The sequence below is a fragment of the Chiloscyllium plagiosum genome, chromosome 4, assembly GCF_004010195.1.
Source record: "Chiloscyllium plagiosum isolate BGI_BamShark_2017 chromosome 4, ASM401019v2, whole genome shotgun sequence".
In the NCBI taxonomy this organism is placed as follows: Eukaryota; Metazoa; Chordata; class Chondrichthyes; order Orectolobiformes; family Hemiscylliidae; genus Chiloscyllium; species Chiloscyllium plagiosum.
Window position 1 is genome coordinate 120833929 of NC_057713.1, and position 20454 is coordinate 120854382.

Consider the following 20454-nt stretch of genomic DNA (forward strand, 5'->3'; position numbering starts at 1 on the left):
CAAGTACAAATTCACCCCACAAAATATATGTGTGCATGTGGATCTTTGTCTGTCTGTGTATGTGTGTGTCTGTCTGGGGTGGGGGTTGTGAGTGTGAGAAAGTGAGATATCAGGGGTAGTTTCTTCATTCCAGAGAGTAGTAGGGGCATGGGACGGCCTGCCTGCAACAGTAGTAGACTCGCCAACATTAAGGGCATTTAAATGCGCATTGGACGTACATATTGATAATAATGGAATGGTGCAGGTTAGATGGGCATCAGATTATTTTCACTGGTCGGCGCAACATCAAAGGCCGAAGGGCCTGTACTGCGCTGTAATGTGCTATGTTCTATATTCTATGCTGCTAGACATATTGAGTTTGTCCAGCAGTTTCTATTGTGTTTAAGATTTACAGCATTCACAGTTCTTTGTTTTAGTTTTGAGATAATTGATGGGTTGGCTTTAATTTTCTAAAACTCAGGAGATTCTGGAAAGGTTCCCTTAGATTGGAAAATAGCTAATATAACTTCTTTATTTGAAAAGGGAGGGAGGCAGAAACCAGGGAACTACAGGCCAATTAGCTTAACATCTGTCATAGGGAAAGTGTTAAAAGCTGTTATTGAAGACATTATTACAGGGCACTTGGATAAGTTCAAGGCCATCAGGCAGAGCCAACAATATTTAACTAGTTTATTGGAGATCTTTGAAGAAGTATCTTGTGCTGTGGACGAAGGGGAAACCAGTGGATATATTGTATTTATATTTCCATAAGGCATTTGATGAGATGTCACATCAGAAATTATTGTGGAAAATAAAAGTTCATGATATTGTATGTAACATATTAGCTTGAATAGAATATTTTTAACTGGAGTGTAGGATATTGAGGGGTGACCTTAGACGTTTATAAAATCATGGGAGGTATAGATAAGGTGAATGGCAGGTATCTTTTCCCTAGAGTGGGGGTTTTCAAGACTAGGGGCTCTATCTTTAAGGTGAGAGAAGAAATATTTTAAAAAGACATAATGGGCAACTTTTTAACACACCAGAATGGTTTTATTTGGAATGAACAGTTACAATGTTTAAAAGACATTTGGATAAGTGCATGAATAAGAAATGTTTAGAGGGATATGGGCCAAGTGCAAGCAGGCAGAACTAGTTTATTTTGGGATTATGGTCGGCATTGTTTGGTTTGACTGAGAGGTTTGTTTCTGTGCTAACTCCGTGACTTTGGCTCTAAGATTGCCTCGTTAACAGGATATAGAGAATAGAAGTAAACGTGTCTTTTTCAGGCTGGCATAATGTCATGTGTTGTACACCACAGAGGTCAGTGCTGAGACCTCAACTCTTTGTAATGTATATAAATTATTTGGATGAAGGGGTCGAAGGCAAGGTAGCTAAATTTGCTGATGACACAAAGACAGGTAGAAAGTGAGCTGTGAAAAGGACATAAGAAGCTTACAAATGGATATAGATTAAATGAGTGGGCAAAGATCTTGCAAATGGAGAATAATGTCTGAAAGTGTTAAATTGTCTATTTTGGCATAAAGAATAAAAAGGCATATGATCTAAATGATGAGAGGTTGCAGAACTCTGAGATGTAGAGTGATCTGGGTGTCATAATGCATGTATTACGGAAGGTTAGTATGCAGGTAGAGCAAGTAATAGAAAAGCTAAAAGAATGAATTATTGTTAAGGAAATTGCATGCAAGAGTAGGGTTTTTTTTAAAATTCCTTTATTGGATGAGGGCCTCAGTAGTTGGGCCAGCATTTATTGCTCAACCCTAATTACCGAGAGGGCAGTTAAGAGTCACTGATATTCCTGTGGGTCTGGAGTCACATGTATCCGGACCGGGTAAGGTTGGCAGTTTCCTTCCCCAAAGGACGTTAGTGAACCAACTGGGTTTTTTCCAACAATCAACAGTGGATTCATAGTCATCATTAGAATGTGAAATCCAGATTTTTATTGAATTCAAATTCCACGATCTGCCATGAGAGGATTCGAACACGGGTCCCCAGAACATTATTTGGGTCTCTGGATTAATAGTCCAACGATAACACCACTAGGTCATTGCCCTGCCCTTAACAGGGCATTATACAAGGCATTGGTGAGATCACAACGGGAATACTATATGTTGTATACATATAATAATATTCTATATATGTACACTATATATGTGCTTATCAATGTGTTAGAAGCAGTTCAGAGAAGATTTCCTCGACTAAAATGAGCAGATTGTCTTATGAGGAAAGGCTGGACAGGGTAGGCCTGTATTCTCTGGAGTTAGAAGAGTCAGAGTTGATTTAATTGAAATTTAATCCTGAGGATACTTGACTGGGTGGATGTGGGAAGGATGTTTCCTGTTATGGGAGGATCTGCATCTAAGAGTCAGAGTTTAAAAATAAGGAGTCAAAAGGCAGTGGATGTAGAATCTTCACATGACTGAAAGCAGATTCTTGATTTACCAAGAGGATGAAAGATTTTCAGGAGTATGTCAGAATATGGAGTTAAAATTAAGATCAGATCAGCCTTGATGTTATCGAATAACGGAGCAGGCTCAAAGGGCTAAATGGCCTTCTGTTGTTGCTTCTTTGTATGTTCATTAATTGTGCCTTGTACCAAATTGATCCTTAACTTGACACTACAGAGGTGATGTGTGCAGAAAAAAAGGCATTAAATATTTGATACGAAATAATGACATAAATTTGCACCAATACTGCATAATCACTAAAATAATGTGAAGTATACTTTTCATTTTGGTTTGAATATTAATGTCACATATACTGGGATACAGTGAAAATAATGTTTTGCATATTGACCAGACAAATCATACCTTACAAGTTTATCAGGGTGAACAGAATGTACAATGTAGTGTTAGAGCTACAGAGAAGGTGCAGAGAAAGCTCAGCTCTAAGATAAGAGATGCATTCATAAGTCTGACAGCGGAGAAGAAGCTATTCTTAAATCTGTTAGTACGAGTTTTCAAATTTTTGTATCTCTTGTATAATGTTGGTTGGTTTGTGTTGGTTGTTTTCCCAAGACAGTGCAAAGTATAGACAGTCACTAGAAGGAAGACTGATTTTCAAGATTGTCTTGGCTGTACTGACAAGTCTATATACTTTATTGCAATCTTTGCTGATCCACATTGGATGCTTTCTCTGGTGCATCTATAAATATTTGTAAAAGTCATTGTGTATATGCCAAATTTCCTTAATCTTTGAGAAAGTAGATGTACTGTTGTATTTTCTTGACTATAAGATGGACCAGGACAGATTGGTGATGTTTACCCCTAGCAACTTGAAGTTCTCAACCACCTCAGCCTCATCTAGCATTTGTTTTTTGCATAATTTGAACAAAGGCGTCAATAGAATTGGCATGTCTTCCTTATATACAGATTATACATCACCATCAATTGCTATTCTGTTGTTAACGCATGAGTGTGGGTTTTGGCCTCCAACACTTTGTTTTGCCAGGCCTACTGTTACTGTATTTTTGAGCACTGCTATTGAACACCTGTTTTCAGATATCATCCATAATTCTTTGAAAGTAAGGTTTTTCTCTGCCAGTTATCCTGCCAAATTGCTTGTAGACAACCATCACTTCCTTAAATCCTGAAGTGTAGATAACTGTTAATGTGTGTGATGTAGTAAAAAGTAAAAGTTTCCATAAAGAGAGACAACTGGTGGTGTTTTAACATGAGGATCACCACTTCTTAGATGAGAGTGGGGGTTGAAAAGGAAAGTCCATCATGGTAATCTCTGCCAGTGCAAGAATTGAACCCGTGCTGTTGGTGTCATTCTGCATCACAGACCAGCCATCCAGCCAACTGAGCTAACTAGACCGATGATGTAATAAGAATTAATTTTGATTGCTTGGTCAACAGATGTGAAACAGTCTAAAGATAATCATTGAAACTGCAAATTCCTCGGTTACAGTTTGAGGTAGAGCTGTAGGTTATAGCTATAGTCAGCAAAATGAGGATAGAAACTTGCAGTAGATGGAAATCTGATGTTAGAGAACAGTGGCAATTTCATGAAAATATACATGCTTGGAAAATGAAGACTAATTGTGCATAAGCTTGATGTCATTCTAGCTAAAATACAATTTTTATTTCCTTAGATAAATCTCAATATGAGTCTTTAAAAACAGAATTTATTTCAATTTAACAGAAAGCAATTTCCTACAAAATAGATTGTTTCTATGGAAATACTCTTGGCGATACAGATTTTCATCTTTTGAAAGGTCTGGAGGAGACGCGTAGTAAGTAGAATAAAAGGTCAAGAAAAAAGCTAAGAATAGAGACTAGAGAAATCATAAAAATATCACAGAGGCTATTCAGATTGGAGAGATCAGAGAAAAAGGAAACATAAATAGTTATTGCACAATAGCAGAGTAGCCACCAAAGCACAGAAGGAGAATAATAAACAGTTACTACAGAAAAATCATCAAATCCCTACAGTGTGGAAACAGGCCTTTGGCCCAACAAGTCCACACTGACCCTCCTAAGAGTAACCCAGCCAGACCCATTCCCCTACTCTATTGCTCTACATTTCCCCTGACTAATGTACCTAACCTACACATCCCAGAACACTATGGGCAATTTAGCACGGCCAATTCACCTAGCCTGCACATCTTTGGATTGTAGGAAGAAACCAGAGCACCCGCAGGAACCTCAAGCAAACATGGGGGAAACGTGCAAACTCCACACAGACAGTCACCCCTGGAATCAAACCAGGTCCCTTGCGCTGTGAGGCAGCAATGCTAACCACTGAGCACTGTGTCACCCAAAAAGATGAAAGGATAAAAATAAAACAGAAGTAATAAATGAGACCAACAATAGAAAGACAATAATGTTATTTTCATAACTAACCTAATGAATGTTACTGGATTGTTGAAAATAGAACAGTTAACAAAAATTGTGAAGCATTTCACAAAATAATTAACTTTCCGGGTTGGTATTTTTATCTAGCGGATTACGGCTAAAAGAATTCTGTGTGCAATGCATTCCAGAGGGGTTAATATTTTGTTGCTGTCTTTGTGGTTTTAATAATTCAGTCCTCCAATGCTTCCTAATTCTTTGTAAAGGTGATGAGGGCACAGGAAGGCGGGATTTCACCCTCTCCCATGGTCTCTGGGGGTGGGAGATGAGTAGGAAAGTGGCAGCTCTGCAGTAGAAAGCAGACCATAGGCAGCCAGGGTAAAAAGAGCACTGCAGAGAAATGAGAACTGCAAATTTCTAGGAGATTTTGGTGAGACGGAATGCAATTTGAGTGAGTAGAAGGAGAATAAACAGCTTTCACTTGAACTGGCTGGAAGCTCGTTACAGAGCAGAACAGTGTAGTTTGTAAGAATATGAGGTACGCATTCACTTATTCACAAGAAAATAGGTAATTAAATTGGACAGCACCTCAGACTGCTGAAAATATGTTAAAAAAATCTAACTGGAAAAGATTTTTAATTGCTTTAGAAATAATTGTTTGTCAACCTTATTATATGATGCCATCGTAAAATTGCAGTTCTTTTATGTTTTTCTGTTTATTGAGTTTTATCAATTTTTAGTTTTGGAAGAAAGTTTGTTTTACTAGATTATTTGATATGGATTATACTTGTACTCTTGAGTCTAAAATAAATGTTGGTATCATTAATAACTTACATTAATAAATGTTTATTAATAATCTGTATTTATCACCAGTATAAAGATGAAATGCGGATTCTAATTCTCTTATGAATCACAAAAAAGAGCATTTTAAAATTTAGCTGATTCTGGCAGTAGCAGTAGTTGTATGTAAGAGACTTCTTCATTATTTTTTAAACCTTGTTAATTCATTATTTCAGATCAAGAATTCAGCACTTTTGAATTTTAAGCAGCCACAGTTTATGTAGTTGAATATGCTGATTCTAATGTTGTAGTTTGGTAATTCTCATGCACATTTATATTCCAGTTAGTGAATGTGAAACTAAATGTAATTCTTAACGATTTTATTAAACATTTTTTAAAAAAGTTAGTACAACACGTTGCCAATTTCTCATCATTCTCTGAGGGGATTATGAACCATTCACAAATTGTGGAATTGAAGTTACAAGCAGACAGGTTCCCTTCGCTGAAAAACATTAGTCTAGACAGTAAATACTTACAATGGGTAGTTTGGTAGCTGTACTTGGATATTTCCTAGCACTGTACCAGCTTTCCAAATCTCAGCCAAGCTATAGGGAAGAGCCTGATGGAAGTCAGGCCTGTCAGCAGATGGAGAGTTTCCATGGGGACTGCTCGCATTAACATCTGAGAGACTGGCCAAGAGTGGTAATGGTATGAAAGCAAATTGTGACCAGTGTTCAGATTAGAGGATAGAAGTAAAAAAGATGTTAATCTCATAAACAGATGCAGATTGTGTCTCAATTAAATTGCAGTGTTACTGATCATTTACTTGTATTTAAAAAAAATTAATAATCTTTTAAGAGAGCATTTTTAAGTTAAAGTTTATGAAATAAATATAAAATGTAATATTTTTAGAGGGTTCTGTCAAAAACCTCACTGAATCATTCCATTTACTTAATGAAATTTTGATCCAGTAATTGTTACAGTGCTTGTGTTGTGTTAAGAAATCACCAAACGTATTTCTCAATTTCAAGTGAAGTATGTTAGCAATTATAGTTGAGAAACAATGGTGTTGATTTTCATTGGCTTTGCTTGCAGTTAAATAAGTCATAACTGGTGATCCCATCTTGAGATCATTATCATGTCCCAGTTACGTGACCGGTTCTATGTTGAAAGGGGTTAACCACTGAGTGTTCAAAACATTGGCCTGTTTCAGAATGAGCTTTTTTTTTCTCAATGGAGATCAGGGTGCTATGTTGAAAATATGATTCTGATTGCCATTTTAAATCTGAATTGCTTGGAGCTTGTTTTGTGTAAGTCTCCAGATCAGTTCAACAGGCTATGGAACTGAAGAGTCTTTCCACAAATAAATATCAAATTATCTTAATTTGTAATCACTAATCCTAGAATTTAAAAAAATCCTGGCTGCTGCCTAGAATCCCACACTCAACAATTATGACTGCTCCTACCCAATCCCTGCAGTTTACTTTTCAGGTAGCTGTTCCAACCCATTCTTGAGGCCTCAATTTGGTACACTGCACCAGGAGCTGCAGCTGCCTAATTTAAAATAAATTTTACCTTCACAATTCTGGGATGTAGGAGGTCTGCTTCTGTTTTATCAGCACACCCAAAATTCTGATTCATTCCCTATTTCATACATACAAGACAGTTCATACTTTGCAAATTTCTATCACAATTATACGTTATCATTGCAGGGTGAGAGTACTGTAAACAAACAGGAATGATCCATTTTTCCCTAAATGCAATATAGTAGAATAGATAGATTTTAGCTGTTAGATTGATGCTATATATTATTTTTGTACTTTTTTTTGAAAGTAAGTTTTCAAGAATTTGAAAATATACCTAATATTTTATAGAATATCATAAGACATTTTTGCATTTGAACCAATTTACAAAAGCCACTTAGAAGTTGATGTTATCATTATATTAACCAAAGGAAATTGACATTGCAGGTCTTGTAAGCAACCTAGATAATGTGGGTGAATACAATAAGTAACTAAAGAAAAAGACATCTTTCGTAAAATCTTGGATCAAAATTATATATTTTCAAAGAACTTACTGATTTTTGAAAATCCTTAAAAATCAAATGGTCTTATTAATGTCTAAAATGGATTCTATGATATTAAACTTGCAGACTGAAAAATTGTTACTTCCCATTTTATTTCAAATTGAACCATACAAAGCATTATCAGCTGCTGCTTTTGTCTGCAATAACTATATGCTATATTAATCATCCTGGAATGCAAAAATATCTCCCAACTTGTTTTTTTTTCGTCTGCACCTTCACATCCAAAATAAATGCAAGGAGCTCTCAGCTCTTGTATAATTGAAGACTATCTGATCAATTGCCCCGATCAATATCCTCTCTCCCACTAACCCATCCTCTAAACATCCCTGCTGTCCTAACTGTGAACTTGTATCTTTTTAAAATTTTGCTTGTGTCTTTGCCATGTCCTCTCTAAGCTCATTTTGGCCGTCAGATCCAAACCTATTCCCCCCCCCCCACTAAACTGCTAACCAACAAACTTTCCCTTCTAGTCCCTCATGTTAGCCAAAGTTTTTAATAGTTCCTGTCTCAAGATGTTTTCCCTCTATCCTTTAAATCTGCCTTCACCTCCAATGAGCTGCCAGAGGTCGTGGTAGAGGCTGGTATGATTACAAGACATCTGGATGGGTATACGAATAGGAATGGTTTAGAGGGATATGAGCCAAATTCCGGCAAATGAGACTAGATTTATATTGGATGTCTGGTCGGCTTGGATGAGTTGCACTGAAGGGTCTGTTTCCGTACTGTAAAACTCTATGAATATGACTATGACCCATTGATTTAAAAAAAAAAGCTGGATTCCCAATGTCCTTGAAAGTAACTGCCCCATTTCTGACCTCCCAATCCACTCCAAATTATTATGGTGTCACCTCCTGAATTGGTATCTATTTTTTTCCAATAATTCTTTGTTTGAATCCCTCCAATCAAGTTTTCTATCCTGCCACGCCCTCAAACAGTTCTTATCAAAGTCACAAATGATGTCCAAGATGACTGTGATAAGGTGGAGATATAAAGGGGATACAAGAGTTTTCTGAAGAAGGAAATCAGAAGGTCGAAAAGGGGGCATGAAGTAGCCTTGGTTAAAATGATTAAGGTGAATTCAAAAAGATTCTTTAAGTATATTAAAGGAAAAAAGAATAACTAGAGAGGGAATAGAACTTGGGGTGGGTGGGGGGGAAACGACACTGTGGCTCAGTGATTAGCACTGCTGCCTCACAGCACTAGGGACCTGGGTTCGGTTCCAGCCTTGAGTGACTGTCTGTGTGAAGTTTGTACTTTCTCCCAACGTCTGTGTGGGTTTCCTCCGGGTGCTCGGGTTTCCTCCCATGGTCCAAGAATGTGCGGGTTAGGTAAATTGGCTTGCTAAATTGTCCATAGTGTTCGTGGATGTGTAGGTTAGGTGCAATTATCAGGGGTAAATATAGGATAAGAAGGGAGGGGAATGGGCCTCGGTGGGTTACCCTCCGGAGGGTCAGTGTGGACTTGTTGGGCCAAATGGCCTATTTCCACACTGTGGGGATTCTATGAAGCTGTCAATCTTCAAGCTATTTGCAGCTTTTGACGTGGTTGATCACATCATTCTTCTTGTAACACCTTTCCAGTGTCATCCATGTGCTTGGACTGCACTCTCCTGCTTCCATTCTTATTTAATTGTAGCCAGAGTATCACTTGCACTGGTATCTTTTCTTACCTCTACACCTGTATTTGTCATTACCCCACAAGGATCGAAAAGGGTGGCGCAGGAAAAGCACAGCGGGTCAGGCAGCATCCGAGAGACGGGAGAGTTGACATTTTGGGCATAAGCCCATCATCAGGAATGTGAAGGGGGAAAGGGACTGGGAGATAGATGTGGGCGTGGGGCTAGGGGAAGGTAGCTGGGAAGGCAATAAGTGAATGCAGGTGGGGGTTAATTGTGATAGGTCAATGCAGATAGTGGAGTGGATAGGTGGGGAAGATGAGGCGCTATTCCTCCAGTTGTCAGGTGGCTTAGATTTGGCGGTGGAGGAGGCCCTGGACTTGAATGTCCCTGGGGGAGTAGGAAGGGGAGTTGAAGTGGTTGGCCGTAGGGCAGTGGGATTGTTTGGTGCATGTGTCCTAGAGAGGTTTCCTGAAACACTCTGAGAGTTGATGTCCTGTCTCCCCGATGATTCTTGTAGGTTTGTAATCATTGGTTCCTTACTATTTCTCACTTAAATCATTTGAAAAATTTGAAATTGAAAGCATGGAGGAGGACTATATGGAACTCCAAAAGGACCTAGACAAGTTGGTAGAGTGGGCGGATAGGTGGCAGATGAGGTTCAATGCAGAGGAGTGTGAGGTAATGCACTTTGGTCAGCAGAATATTGAAAAACAGTATAAAATAGGGGGTACAGTTCTGAAGTGGGGGGGGGTGGTGTGGAACAGAGGGACATAGATATATGCATGCACAGACCTGGAAGGTGGCAGGACAGGTGGAGAGAACAGTTGACAAAGCATACAGTGTTCTCAGCTTTATAAATATGGATACAGTTTAAAAGAGTGAGGAGATGCTATTTGCTTATACAAGACACTTGTTAGACCTCAGCTGAATACGTTGAAGACAGTGCTAATGGGGTTTCCAAAAAAATGATTCCAGCAATGACAAATTTCAGTTGTGAGAACAGAGTGAAGAAATTGGGACAGTTCTCCTTGAAGAGATGGTGGCTGAGGAGAGACTTATTAGAGGTTTTCAAAATCATGAGTGGGCTGGGTAGTGTCAATAAGGAGAAGTTGTTCCATTTGTGAAAGTAAAAAGAATGAGAGGGCATAGATTAAAGTGATGTGTAAATGAAGCATGGGTGATGCTTCATACAGGAAGTAGTTACGGTATGGAATACACTGCCTGGCACTAGGTAATAGTACCAGTGCAGGAACTATGGGCCAAAAGGCCGCCTTCTTCACTGTAACAATTCTGAGAAACACAAAGCATTAGTTTCGCATATACATTGACAACACCCAGTTCAGCTTCCTCTCCACCTCCTTTAAATCCACCTCTATTGCTAAATTATCACACTACTTATTGAACATTCCTTCAGTATTGGGTGAGCTAGGATATTTCCAATTAAATATTCAAAAGACTGAAGCTATTGTTTTGAATCCTGATCCAAACTGTTTTCTACCAAGGTATGATTCTATCCCTTTACAGTGGCAGCAATCCTGAAATTAAAATAGCCTGTTTGGTGTCCTCTTGCTGTCATATTTAACTGTGAAATGACCTTCAGATAGCATATGTTTGTCATTGCTTTGATCACTTGTTTCCACCTTTTGTAACATTGCCCAACTTCACAATTGTCTTTAATAAATGAATGAGCAGGAAATAAACTAATTATCACTGGAATTGACGGCTGCAGTGCACTCCTGGGTGACCTCTCACAGTCTACTGCCTAAACTTGAGGTCACTCCAAAACTCTGCTGTCTGTAGTTTAAATCATACTCACCTTGCTTCACAGTGGCTTCTGATCAAGCAACATTTTGATTTTAAAGTTCTCATGCTTCTTTTCAGATCCCTGAATGTTCTCCTATCCCCCCATCTGCCCCAGCCTCCAAACCTTTTCTAATATCTGCTCTAATAATTTTACACACTTGAGTGTCCTCATTTATCACAAGTTTATCATTGGTGCTTCAGCCTTTAGATCCTACAATTCAAGCTTTAGAATCCCTCCTTCTGCCTCTCTACTTGGCTTTCCTCTTTAAGTACACTCCTTATGCCTTTAAAACCTATTGCTTGAGAACACTTTTGGTTAACTAGCCTAATATTTTCTTTTGTGGCTAGCTGTCACTTTTTGTGTTGTAACATTCCTGTAAAGTGCCTCAGAACTAGGTTTAAAGCCTAGTACATATGTTGTTCTTTCTTTACATGTGCTTTTAGGTCTCATGCTATTTTCTATAAAGATATTAGACTCTTGTGTATTGTGCAAGAACATAAAGATTTCTGTGCAGAGAGATTGGATGTGTCTTTGAACATGTAACATCTAAATAACCCTTTTATCTGTCTTACTAACAGTGATGAGGAAAACTTGAGTAAATCTTAATAGTTTTACATCCTAAATTTCAAAATTCTCATCCTTATTTGCAAATCCCTCCATGGCTTCTAACTCTAACCTCCTGTAACCCTATAACCTTCAGATAATTTGTACTCCAATTTGGAATTCTTGAGTGCCCTTTTTTTCAAAGCACGGCAACCATTGACAGTTGTGCGTTCAACTGCCAAAGCCCTAACCTAAAAATCACCACTTCTCTAACTTTCTTTCCTCCTTTTGAACACTCCTTAAGATCTATACTGCTTTAACTGAAATTTTGGTTGTCTGCCTAATGTTACTTGATGTGGCTCACTGTCACATTTTGTTTGATAATGCTTCTGTATAAGAATCTGGAACATTTTACTATGTTAAATATCCTATTTAAGTAAAAGTTGTTGTTGTGAATCACTTATGTTATGGTGCCAGCTCATTTTACTACTGGAGAAATCAGATCCCAGAATGAAATCAGGCTTGATAAGTTATTTTATTTAACATGGTGTTCACTCACTGAAATTTAGGTGTACAATGCTGCAGGTTTTATTCACCAATAAAACAGAAGTTATAACATCCCTTTCATAATCTTTCTAGAATCTTCCTTAAGAAAAAGACTCCCAACCTGTTAAACTTTTCCTGGTTTGATATTATCTATAAATTGTAGTTCCAGTTACCAAGTCCAAACTGCTTATGTAAATGCTGAGTAATGGTGGCATTAATCAATGAGAAAGAACACTTTCTACCTTTTGCCAGTTTGCTTAACTGCATTTTAACTCCTACCATAGGTTTTCTGTTGTGTAGCTAGCTTATTCGTTATTCATTATTCTGTTTCCTGTCTTCTGATTCTGCACATTTTGGCCTTACTCACGTGACTTGATCACCATTGGGCTGTCTGACCATCCTTATCTGGTTTGACTTATATGTGACTCCAGTCCCACACCAATGTGGTTGCTACATAAATGCCCTTTGCAATTGTCCACTAAGTGGTATTTTATCAAAGGCCTTTTGAGAATTCAAATGTATTATGTCTACAAAATTACAATTGTCTACCGTTTTCAAAGAAGGCTAGCCACACATGTTTTACTAACTACTCTAATACAAGATTTTTTTTCTATTACATCTTTGAGTAAAGGAATCTTGTGTACCACAAAGAGTAAGCTAATTTGTCTTTAGTTCCTTGGTCTTATTCTATCTCTGTTTTCAAATGCAGAAGGGTAATAACATTAAATCTCTGCCCATTTTCTGGCAAGTTTTACTTTTCTAGTGTGCATTTATAGATTAATAATAATAGTGTTTTTATTATCTGTTTCGCAGCTTCTAGTTTGCATTCAATTTGTTTCTTTTAACAAATTATTTCCCCTTCATATTTCATGTTTTTATTTTTTATATATCCTTCTGATATATTCTAACACCATATCCATCATGCTAGTCTCTCTGTTTACCAGGAACAATAGCAAAGTGCTTACTTTACTGAACTAGTCCTTGACTAATTATTCAGAAATAATAAGTCTGGAAATCAACAAGGAAGCTTCAAATTCAGTTAAATAAATCTCCAATAAAAAGCAGTAGTATCTATAATATGATCACAAGACTAAAGAATTGTTGTAAATCCTTTTCTGGTTATCTTCCTTTGGAAAATAAAATCATGCTTAGCTGTCTGGCATAAATTTGACTCCATACCCACAACAGTAGCCTCGTAAGACACTCAGTTATATGAATAGCCATGAATAAATACAATAAAAATAAAACTGGATGAATTATCTAGCATTAATCTAGCCATCAAACAAGGCAAACACATATTCAACATGAATGATTTTCAAAAAGCCTCTTTCATGAATATCTAGGGGATTGTGCCAAAATTGGGGCAGTTGTCCCACAGACTAATCAAACAGTAGTCTGGCATTGTCATGGTTTTAAGACAATATCCCAGACACCTCCATCAACATGCCGTCTACATCTCTCTAAAGTCAGAGCCACCAGAGGCGATTGAACATTGGGAGGAATTGGCCCCGGAATTCTTCAACATTAACTTTGGATCTCGTGAAGTCTAATGTCACCAGATCAAACTGCCTGCTACATAACACCTATCACCCTCCTTCAGCTGCTGAATTTGTACTTCCCTATGTTGGACCCTGCTTGGAAGAAGCACTGAGGATAGCTAAATCACATACTCTAAATAAGTCTTCAGTTTCCAGCTCCAAGAATGTCTCAGTAGCATCTTGCCATTGATTGGGCTGGCAAGCAGTTCTGAGGAACATAGCTGCCAGATATAGCTTGCAGCAGGTGGTGAGAGAAACAACACAAGGGAAAAACATATTTGACCTCCTCCTTTCCAATCTACTTTTCTCAAAATGCACCAATCCATGGCCCGTATTATCAAGAGTTACCAAGTTACATTTTCACAATAAGGATACAATTACAGACCAAGGACAGATGGTAGCTTTTTGACTAACTGTAACAAGATCTGAAGAAGTGTTTAACCCTGAATGCTATTACTTTCAGTAATATATATGACAGATTCTGATGTGTTTAAATTTAAAAATAAACATTTATTTTGTCAATAGCCAAAATGTAATCACGACAGCTTCCACTTATACGCGACTCACATACAAGTAAGAAAAAGTATTGCAAAAGGTGAACATATTTTAGAGCATACAATTGATTCTCAAGATGGTAGCTGTAAGTGCCCTATTAATTTCCTCTCCTTTTACTGAAGGAGGATCAGTAGTTTTTTGGTGATGAGTTTACAGTAGCTTCGTCCATGCAATGGGAGCTTTCTGGCTTTGCTCCAGTCAAAGTTGTGGTGGTGCCACCATAGTGAAGATATAAGCAGTAAAAATGTTAAAAATGCCCAACTTTGTTCCTTTGGTAAATTCCTCAGCAGAATTATTCCTTTTCAGAACAGAATATTTTTATCTGGATTGCTAAGTGCCACTTGATAAGGTGTTTCTTATCCTAAATTGGTTTTTGGTAAGTGACCCCTGTATCCATTCCCATTGCCCACACAATGAGTTCTAATGGCTTTAGCATGCACATAAAATGATTTCTTTTTCAGCTATTAGCATCTCATTGTGAATGAATTTTCTTCACACACATTTTGTGGAGTTCCAATTTGCAGACACGATGCCTATCTGATTCTGGATTTTGTATTTCTGTTTCTATTAACATTTAAAGTCTAATGTTAACTCCACACACTAGAATTCTAATGTCTTTCTTCAAATGCAAATCCAAAAAAAGTATATATTCTAATATCCAGATCATTCAAAACATCTACTTACAGTCTCTGACAGTTTCATATATTTGCAGACAAGGCAAAGGGGGAAGTCACTCCTCCACCTGTAAAGTTAAGTCCATTTCCATTGTGTTTTTTAAAGTACTGTGGATTTTCTTTCCAAAAATTCACAGTCATAACTATGTAGGCATAAAAATGCCTTCCATCATGTTGTTTGGCACTAACTTCATGCTAAATGGGATAGATTCAGAACAGTTCAAAATTGGATATCTCTGAAATGCTATTTTGGATTGACAATAGCAGCCAAATGTATTCAACCATGATCTGTGACCCTATGGTCCAGCTTATCCCTCTCGCTATCGTTAGAGGGTCCCAAGGCGGAAGATGAGGCATTCTTCCTCCAGGTGTTGAATGACTAGGACTTGGTGGTGGAGGCGGCCCAGGACTTGCATGTCCTTGGCTCTCCAATCTACCACCATCCCCTCCACCAACCCCCCTCCCTGCCCCCAACCCCCCCCCCCCCACACACACCTGCATCCACCTATTGCTTTCGAGCTACCCTCCCATGGCCCCAACCCCCTCCTATTAATCTCTCAGCCCCCTTTCCACACCCACATTTCTGATGAAGGGCTTATGCCCGAAACGTCGACTGTCCTGTTCCTCGGATGCTGCCTGACCTGCTGTGCTTTTCCAGTGTCGCACTTTTGGACTCAGGTATGTCATGTCCACAAAAGCAAGACAAATCCAATATACAGCCAGTTACGCCCAGCAGTCTAATCTTAATCATCAGCATTATTGATATTATCAACAAGGCAATCAGCAACAGTTATTCTCAAATAACCTGCTCGCTAATGCCCAGGTCAACTTGGCTGCCTGTCTAATTATAGTTATTTTTAATCAACCTGTTTAGATATGTAATGAGACCTCTGGAGCAGATGGAACTTGAACCTAGCTCTTCTGGCTCCTTGTATGCTGCATGACCTGCTGCGCTTTTCCAGCAACACATTTTTCAGCTCTGATCTCCAGCATCTATAGTCCTCACTTTCTCCCACTTAGAGTACTGTGAACACCACACCTGAGGAAGGATATATTAGCCTTGAAAAGAATGCAACTTAGATTTACAAAAATGATGCAGGACTTCAGGAGCTAAGTTATGAGGTGAGGTTATACAAATTTTCTCTAGAATTTAGAATGTTATGGGGTAATTTCATCTCCGTCTTCAAGATATTGACAGGAAAAGATAAGGAGAAACTATCTTTACTGGTTGAGGATTCTAGAACTATGGAACATAGTTTGAGAATTAAGGCCAGACTATTCAGGAGAGATGTTAGGAAGCACTCGACATACAAACAGTATGGAGATTTGGAACTCTCTTCCACAAATGACGGTTGATGCTGAATGAGTTGTTAATTTTAAATACGAGGTAAATTTTTATTTGTTAAGCAAAGGTATTTAAAGGGATATCGGTCAAAGGAAGATGGAGTTATGCCACAGATCAGCCATGATTCGTTAATGCACATATCTTCTGAAAACTAAGAGTGAACAAGATAATGGAAGCAATGAGGCTTGATGCAAATGCCTCATTTTGTAACTTCACATGTATTCTTTTTGTAAGATACAGGATATTCAAATAAGGATGTAAGTCTCTACAATTTATATATAATTTTTAACTACTTTGGAATTTTATTTGCTAAAGGGTTGTAACACAGAAGAAGTTTATGATTTCGACAATCACTATTTACTACTTAATGCGACCTGAAGTAACAAAGTTATTGAAATATTTTGATTATCTACTTTTAAAAATAAAAATATATAAGCATGTTGCCTGTGTTCAACTGTGTAAGCTGTCTATCTACGAATATGATATTTAATGCTCTTGAAGTCAAATTTTTAAAATACTTTGACTTTCTGGAGTGTTTTCAGGTACAGTTGAAGCCATTTGCTGCTATAAGTGATGGACTTATGATGTTTCTGCTTAATTACTAATCATGAACTCCCATTCCCAACAACTAAGTAAATTGCCAATTACTGAAAAATTCCCTCCAAAATTCTGACATTTCACTGAATTTTCCCAATGTTCATGAAGTGATAGTAAATGCTGCACAAGCTGTCCAAATACTGTGTGCATCAGTCACTTCTTGGATGAAGAGTCATCTAGACTCGAAACGTTAGCTTGCTGTCTCTCATTGGATGCTGTCTGACCGGCTGTAATCTCCAGCATTTGTTGTTTTCAGTTCAGATTCCAGTATCTGAAGTAATTTGTTCCTGCATCAGTCACTGTTGGTTATTGGAAATTCCTTTGAACTGGTTGCAGTAAGTGAAATTCCAGTTTACTAACCATGAATCAGATACATAGATATAAACTTTTAAGTAATTAGATATGTTGTTCCATCTTTTCTCATTTCTTGTTTCTTTTTCTGCTTTTCTTTTTCAGACATAGCTGATAAGTGGATTTATCATGATTGCAACTGGAGGGCTTCTTCGTATTTCAGCCAGAAGACAAGATTCCTTTCGATCACGTAATCGTGTTAGTAAACGCAAAAAGAAAGCAAAAAAGAAATGCAAGAGTGATGTAGTAGTGGTTAAAGGCAAACTGAAGCTGTTCTCCATTTCTGGACTGATTGCTGCTTTTGGAATCCTAGTACTATTAGTGGGAATAGCAATGACAGTGATGGGCTACTGGCCTAAAGGCACTGACATTTTTGAAACTATTAAGGTCCAGTCTAACAATACCACCAATAGCACCGTTTTAGAGATGACAACACTGGAGATTATTTCTAAATTTTTAGCAAGCTATTTGCATTCTGAGAAACTGAAAGTTTTAGGACCCCTCATAATGGGAATCGGTATTTTTTTGTTCATCTGTGCCAATACAGTTCTTCACGAAAATAGAGACAAGAAAACCAAAATAATTAATATACGAGACATCTATTCTACAGTTATAGATGTACACAATTTGAGGACAAAAGATTGTGGGCCACTTAATGGTTTTGTCAACTATGTACAATCCAAAAGCATGGATAATCTCAAATCTCCTGATTCTTTCTGTGCAGCAATGTTGGCCAAAAGTACTTTGCGGACACCTATTGGTAATGCTGTAAAGCCTACAGATCCAAAAGAAAATGTTGGTAAAAAGAACTGTGATTTTGTAGCAAACTTGCAGCAACAAATCCCCAAAGATAGAAAGACATTCTCTGATACTGTGTACAGTATTTGCAGAGACCAAATCAGAGTAAATGATAGAACCCAAATGCCCCAAATGTGTGGGACGAAGTCAATTGTTACTTCTTCCATTAGTGCATTCACACTACCCATCATCAAACTGAACAACTGTGTCCTGGAAGAGGGAGCGGCCAGATATGGAAGCAATGAGAATGAAGCACAAATTTCAGAAAAATGTAAGGAAACTCAACAAGCATTTGAACGTTTTGCTTCTGATCAAATGGGAAGTGTTGAATCCATTTCAGAGGATATAACCATAGGAAGTGATCACCTTGGAGATGATAACCAGGACATAGATGCAGAAGCTTCAAATACCTCTTGGTTAAATGATAACCAGTTGGTATCCAGCAAAAATTCCCAAAAACCCTCTTCCCAAGTTTCCCAGGTTTCTCCTGTTCCATTCCAGAGAACAGAATCCAGTCTTTCTCTCCATGCTTTGTCAGTTCATTCTAAACTTATGAATCTTGATGACTGTCCTTCCACATCCACAATAGAGGATGAGGAGAAAGATCCAAACTGCACACATTTAGATTGCAGCAACAGTAAGGGCTACATAACGTTCAGTAATGAGGACTCTTTTCAGTCTACTCCTGTGCTACCAGAAGCCATAGCTATAACTGGTGATTGTACAGAGAATCTTCACAGCGATATCATACAAGAAAGTACAATATCAAGCAATGAACAAAAGGTGGACAAACCTCAAAGATCTGTGCAAAGACAGTACACAAAGAGAGAGAAATTGCTCATGATTTCTGGTTCCCACAGTAGTCTTAGGATGGACAATGTTGAAATTGATAGTAATTAGTAATCATACACTAAAATATAATCATATATAGTTGGGTTCAGAGACTCAAAGGTGCAGTAAAAGCTATGACAGATGACAATAATATGTTGCTTTTCTGTAGTTATCGATGATTACTGAATGTCAGTCAGGCTTCACAGACTTCTAGAATATTGTTGTGGAACTAATCATCCAATTTCTTTAGTTGCTTCCAAACATAAATGCATCAGCCATTGGGTGTTCATCTTGGTTAAACACCAGTTTAAAAATTTTAATATGATCAGTTATTTGTTAACAGCTTGTGAAAATTAAATATTCAGACATTCTAGGTTTGTAAGTTTTCAGTTTGGAACCATCAAAATAAGCCAATTAATATACTGAATTCAATATTCCTATAAATCAAAGGATGTATAGATATCTTGTATAAGCACATAATGCACTAAAACACACAAATGTGATATTGAGAAGTGTCCAGTGTATCATTTCATAATTAAATGAAAGAAATAATTTGCATACGTGGTCACTAATAGAGATCTAATTAAATAATAATTATTTCTGTAATCCTGGATTCTGTATTATACCTCATGAGCTGTGTTTTCTAAATTGTTACCTAATATTCTAGAATTGTATTGTTTTCTCACTTGAGTTTCCCTCCAGAGCAACCTTCATGCATTTTTATCATCACAGTTGTCTGTTTTTCCAAAGGATTTACCTTAAATTCAGGTAAGTGTCTGAATCCTTTACCTCATTATATACATTTGACTTCATAGCTTGTGTTACTTCAGTCAGTTTATGTAAGGAAAAATAAAATAAAAAAAACATTTTGTTCATTAAGTGCACTTTTATAAACGAAGTGTAATAAGGTCATCATGTATTTCCCTGGAGTTAGGTTGAAATATATTACTTATGAATGAATGAATTTATGTATGATTTATTTATTTTCACTTGCATTATACAGTGAGTAATACAGTAAAATACAGTGAAAGACTTCAATGGTCACCAAAATCTGGCACCATTTTGAATAGTTTAAGAATAAAAAGGATAAAAGATATAAATGAAAGAGTGGCCTGAGCCCTAAGCTGGCTCACCAACGACACATGCGGTGCTACCCCTTGTCCACCACCTGCGCCAGATCCACCAATGTAGGATTTGCCACTCTTTAGGCATCATCTCTTTGCCAGTGGGCCTACCTCACCAATGCTGGGTCCCATGCTGAAACCACACTCGCCCCACAACCAGGAGTCTCTGGTTGCGCTGCTGCCTCGATGACACCAGGAGTCCCGGCTGCAGGCATACCACGCTACCACAGCTGCAGCCGCCACCTCGCCAATGCCAGGTGTCCGTGCTCTGGGTCTACAAGCAGGAGTTTGTAGCTCCGTTGCCAGACCAGGCCGCTGCTGCCATCTCCCCAACAGTCCCACTCTGACCACTCTCTGAGATGTAGCCTTGCCAGCATTGCCACCTTGAAAGGTCCATTGCCTCCAATCACTGGAGGAGCTTTGCTGCCGCCATCCCCGAATGCCGGGAAGACAGCCCTGCTGTTGCTG

At 38.0% G+C, this 20454-nt stretch overlaps 1 protein-coding gene across 4 annotated transcripts in view; it reads left to right on the forward strand.

Moving 5' to 3' along the window:
• Positions 1–19822, forward strand: part of tmem200ca (transmembrane protein 200C, genome duplicate a) — a 44826-nt gene extending 25004 nt beyond the window's left edge. For all 4 annotated transcript variants that reach the window (XM_043689054.1, XM_043689053.1, XM_043689052.1 and 1 more), the window contains one exon: positions 17339–19822. In XM_043689054.1, the coding sequence (XP_043544989.1) occupies positions 17363–18931 (1569 nt within the window). In that variant the 5' untranslated portion in view covers positions 17339–17362 and the 3' untranslated portion in view covers positions 18932–19822. The remainder of the gene's footprint in view (positions 1–17338) is intronic.
• The last annotated feature ends 632 nt before the right edge of the window (positions 19823–20454 follow it).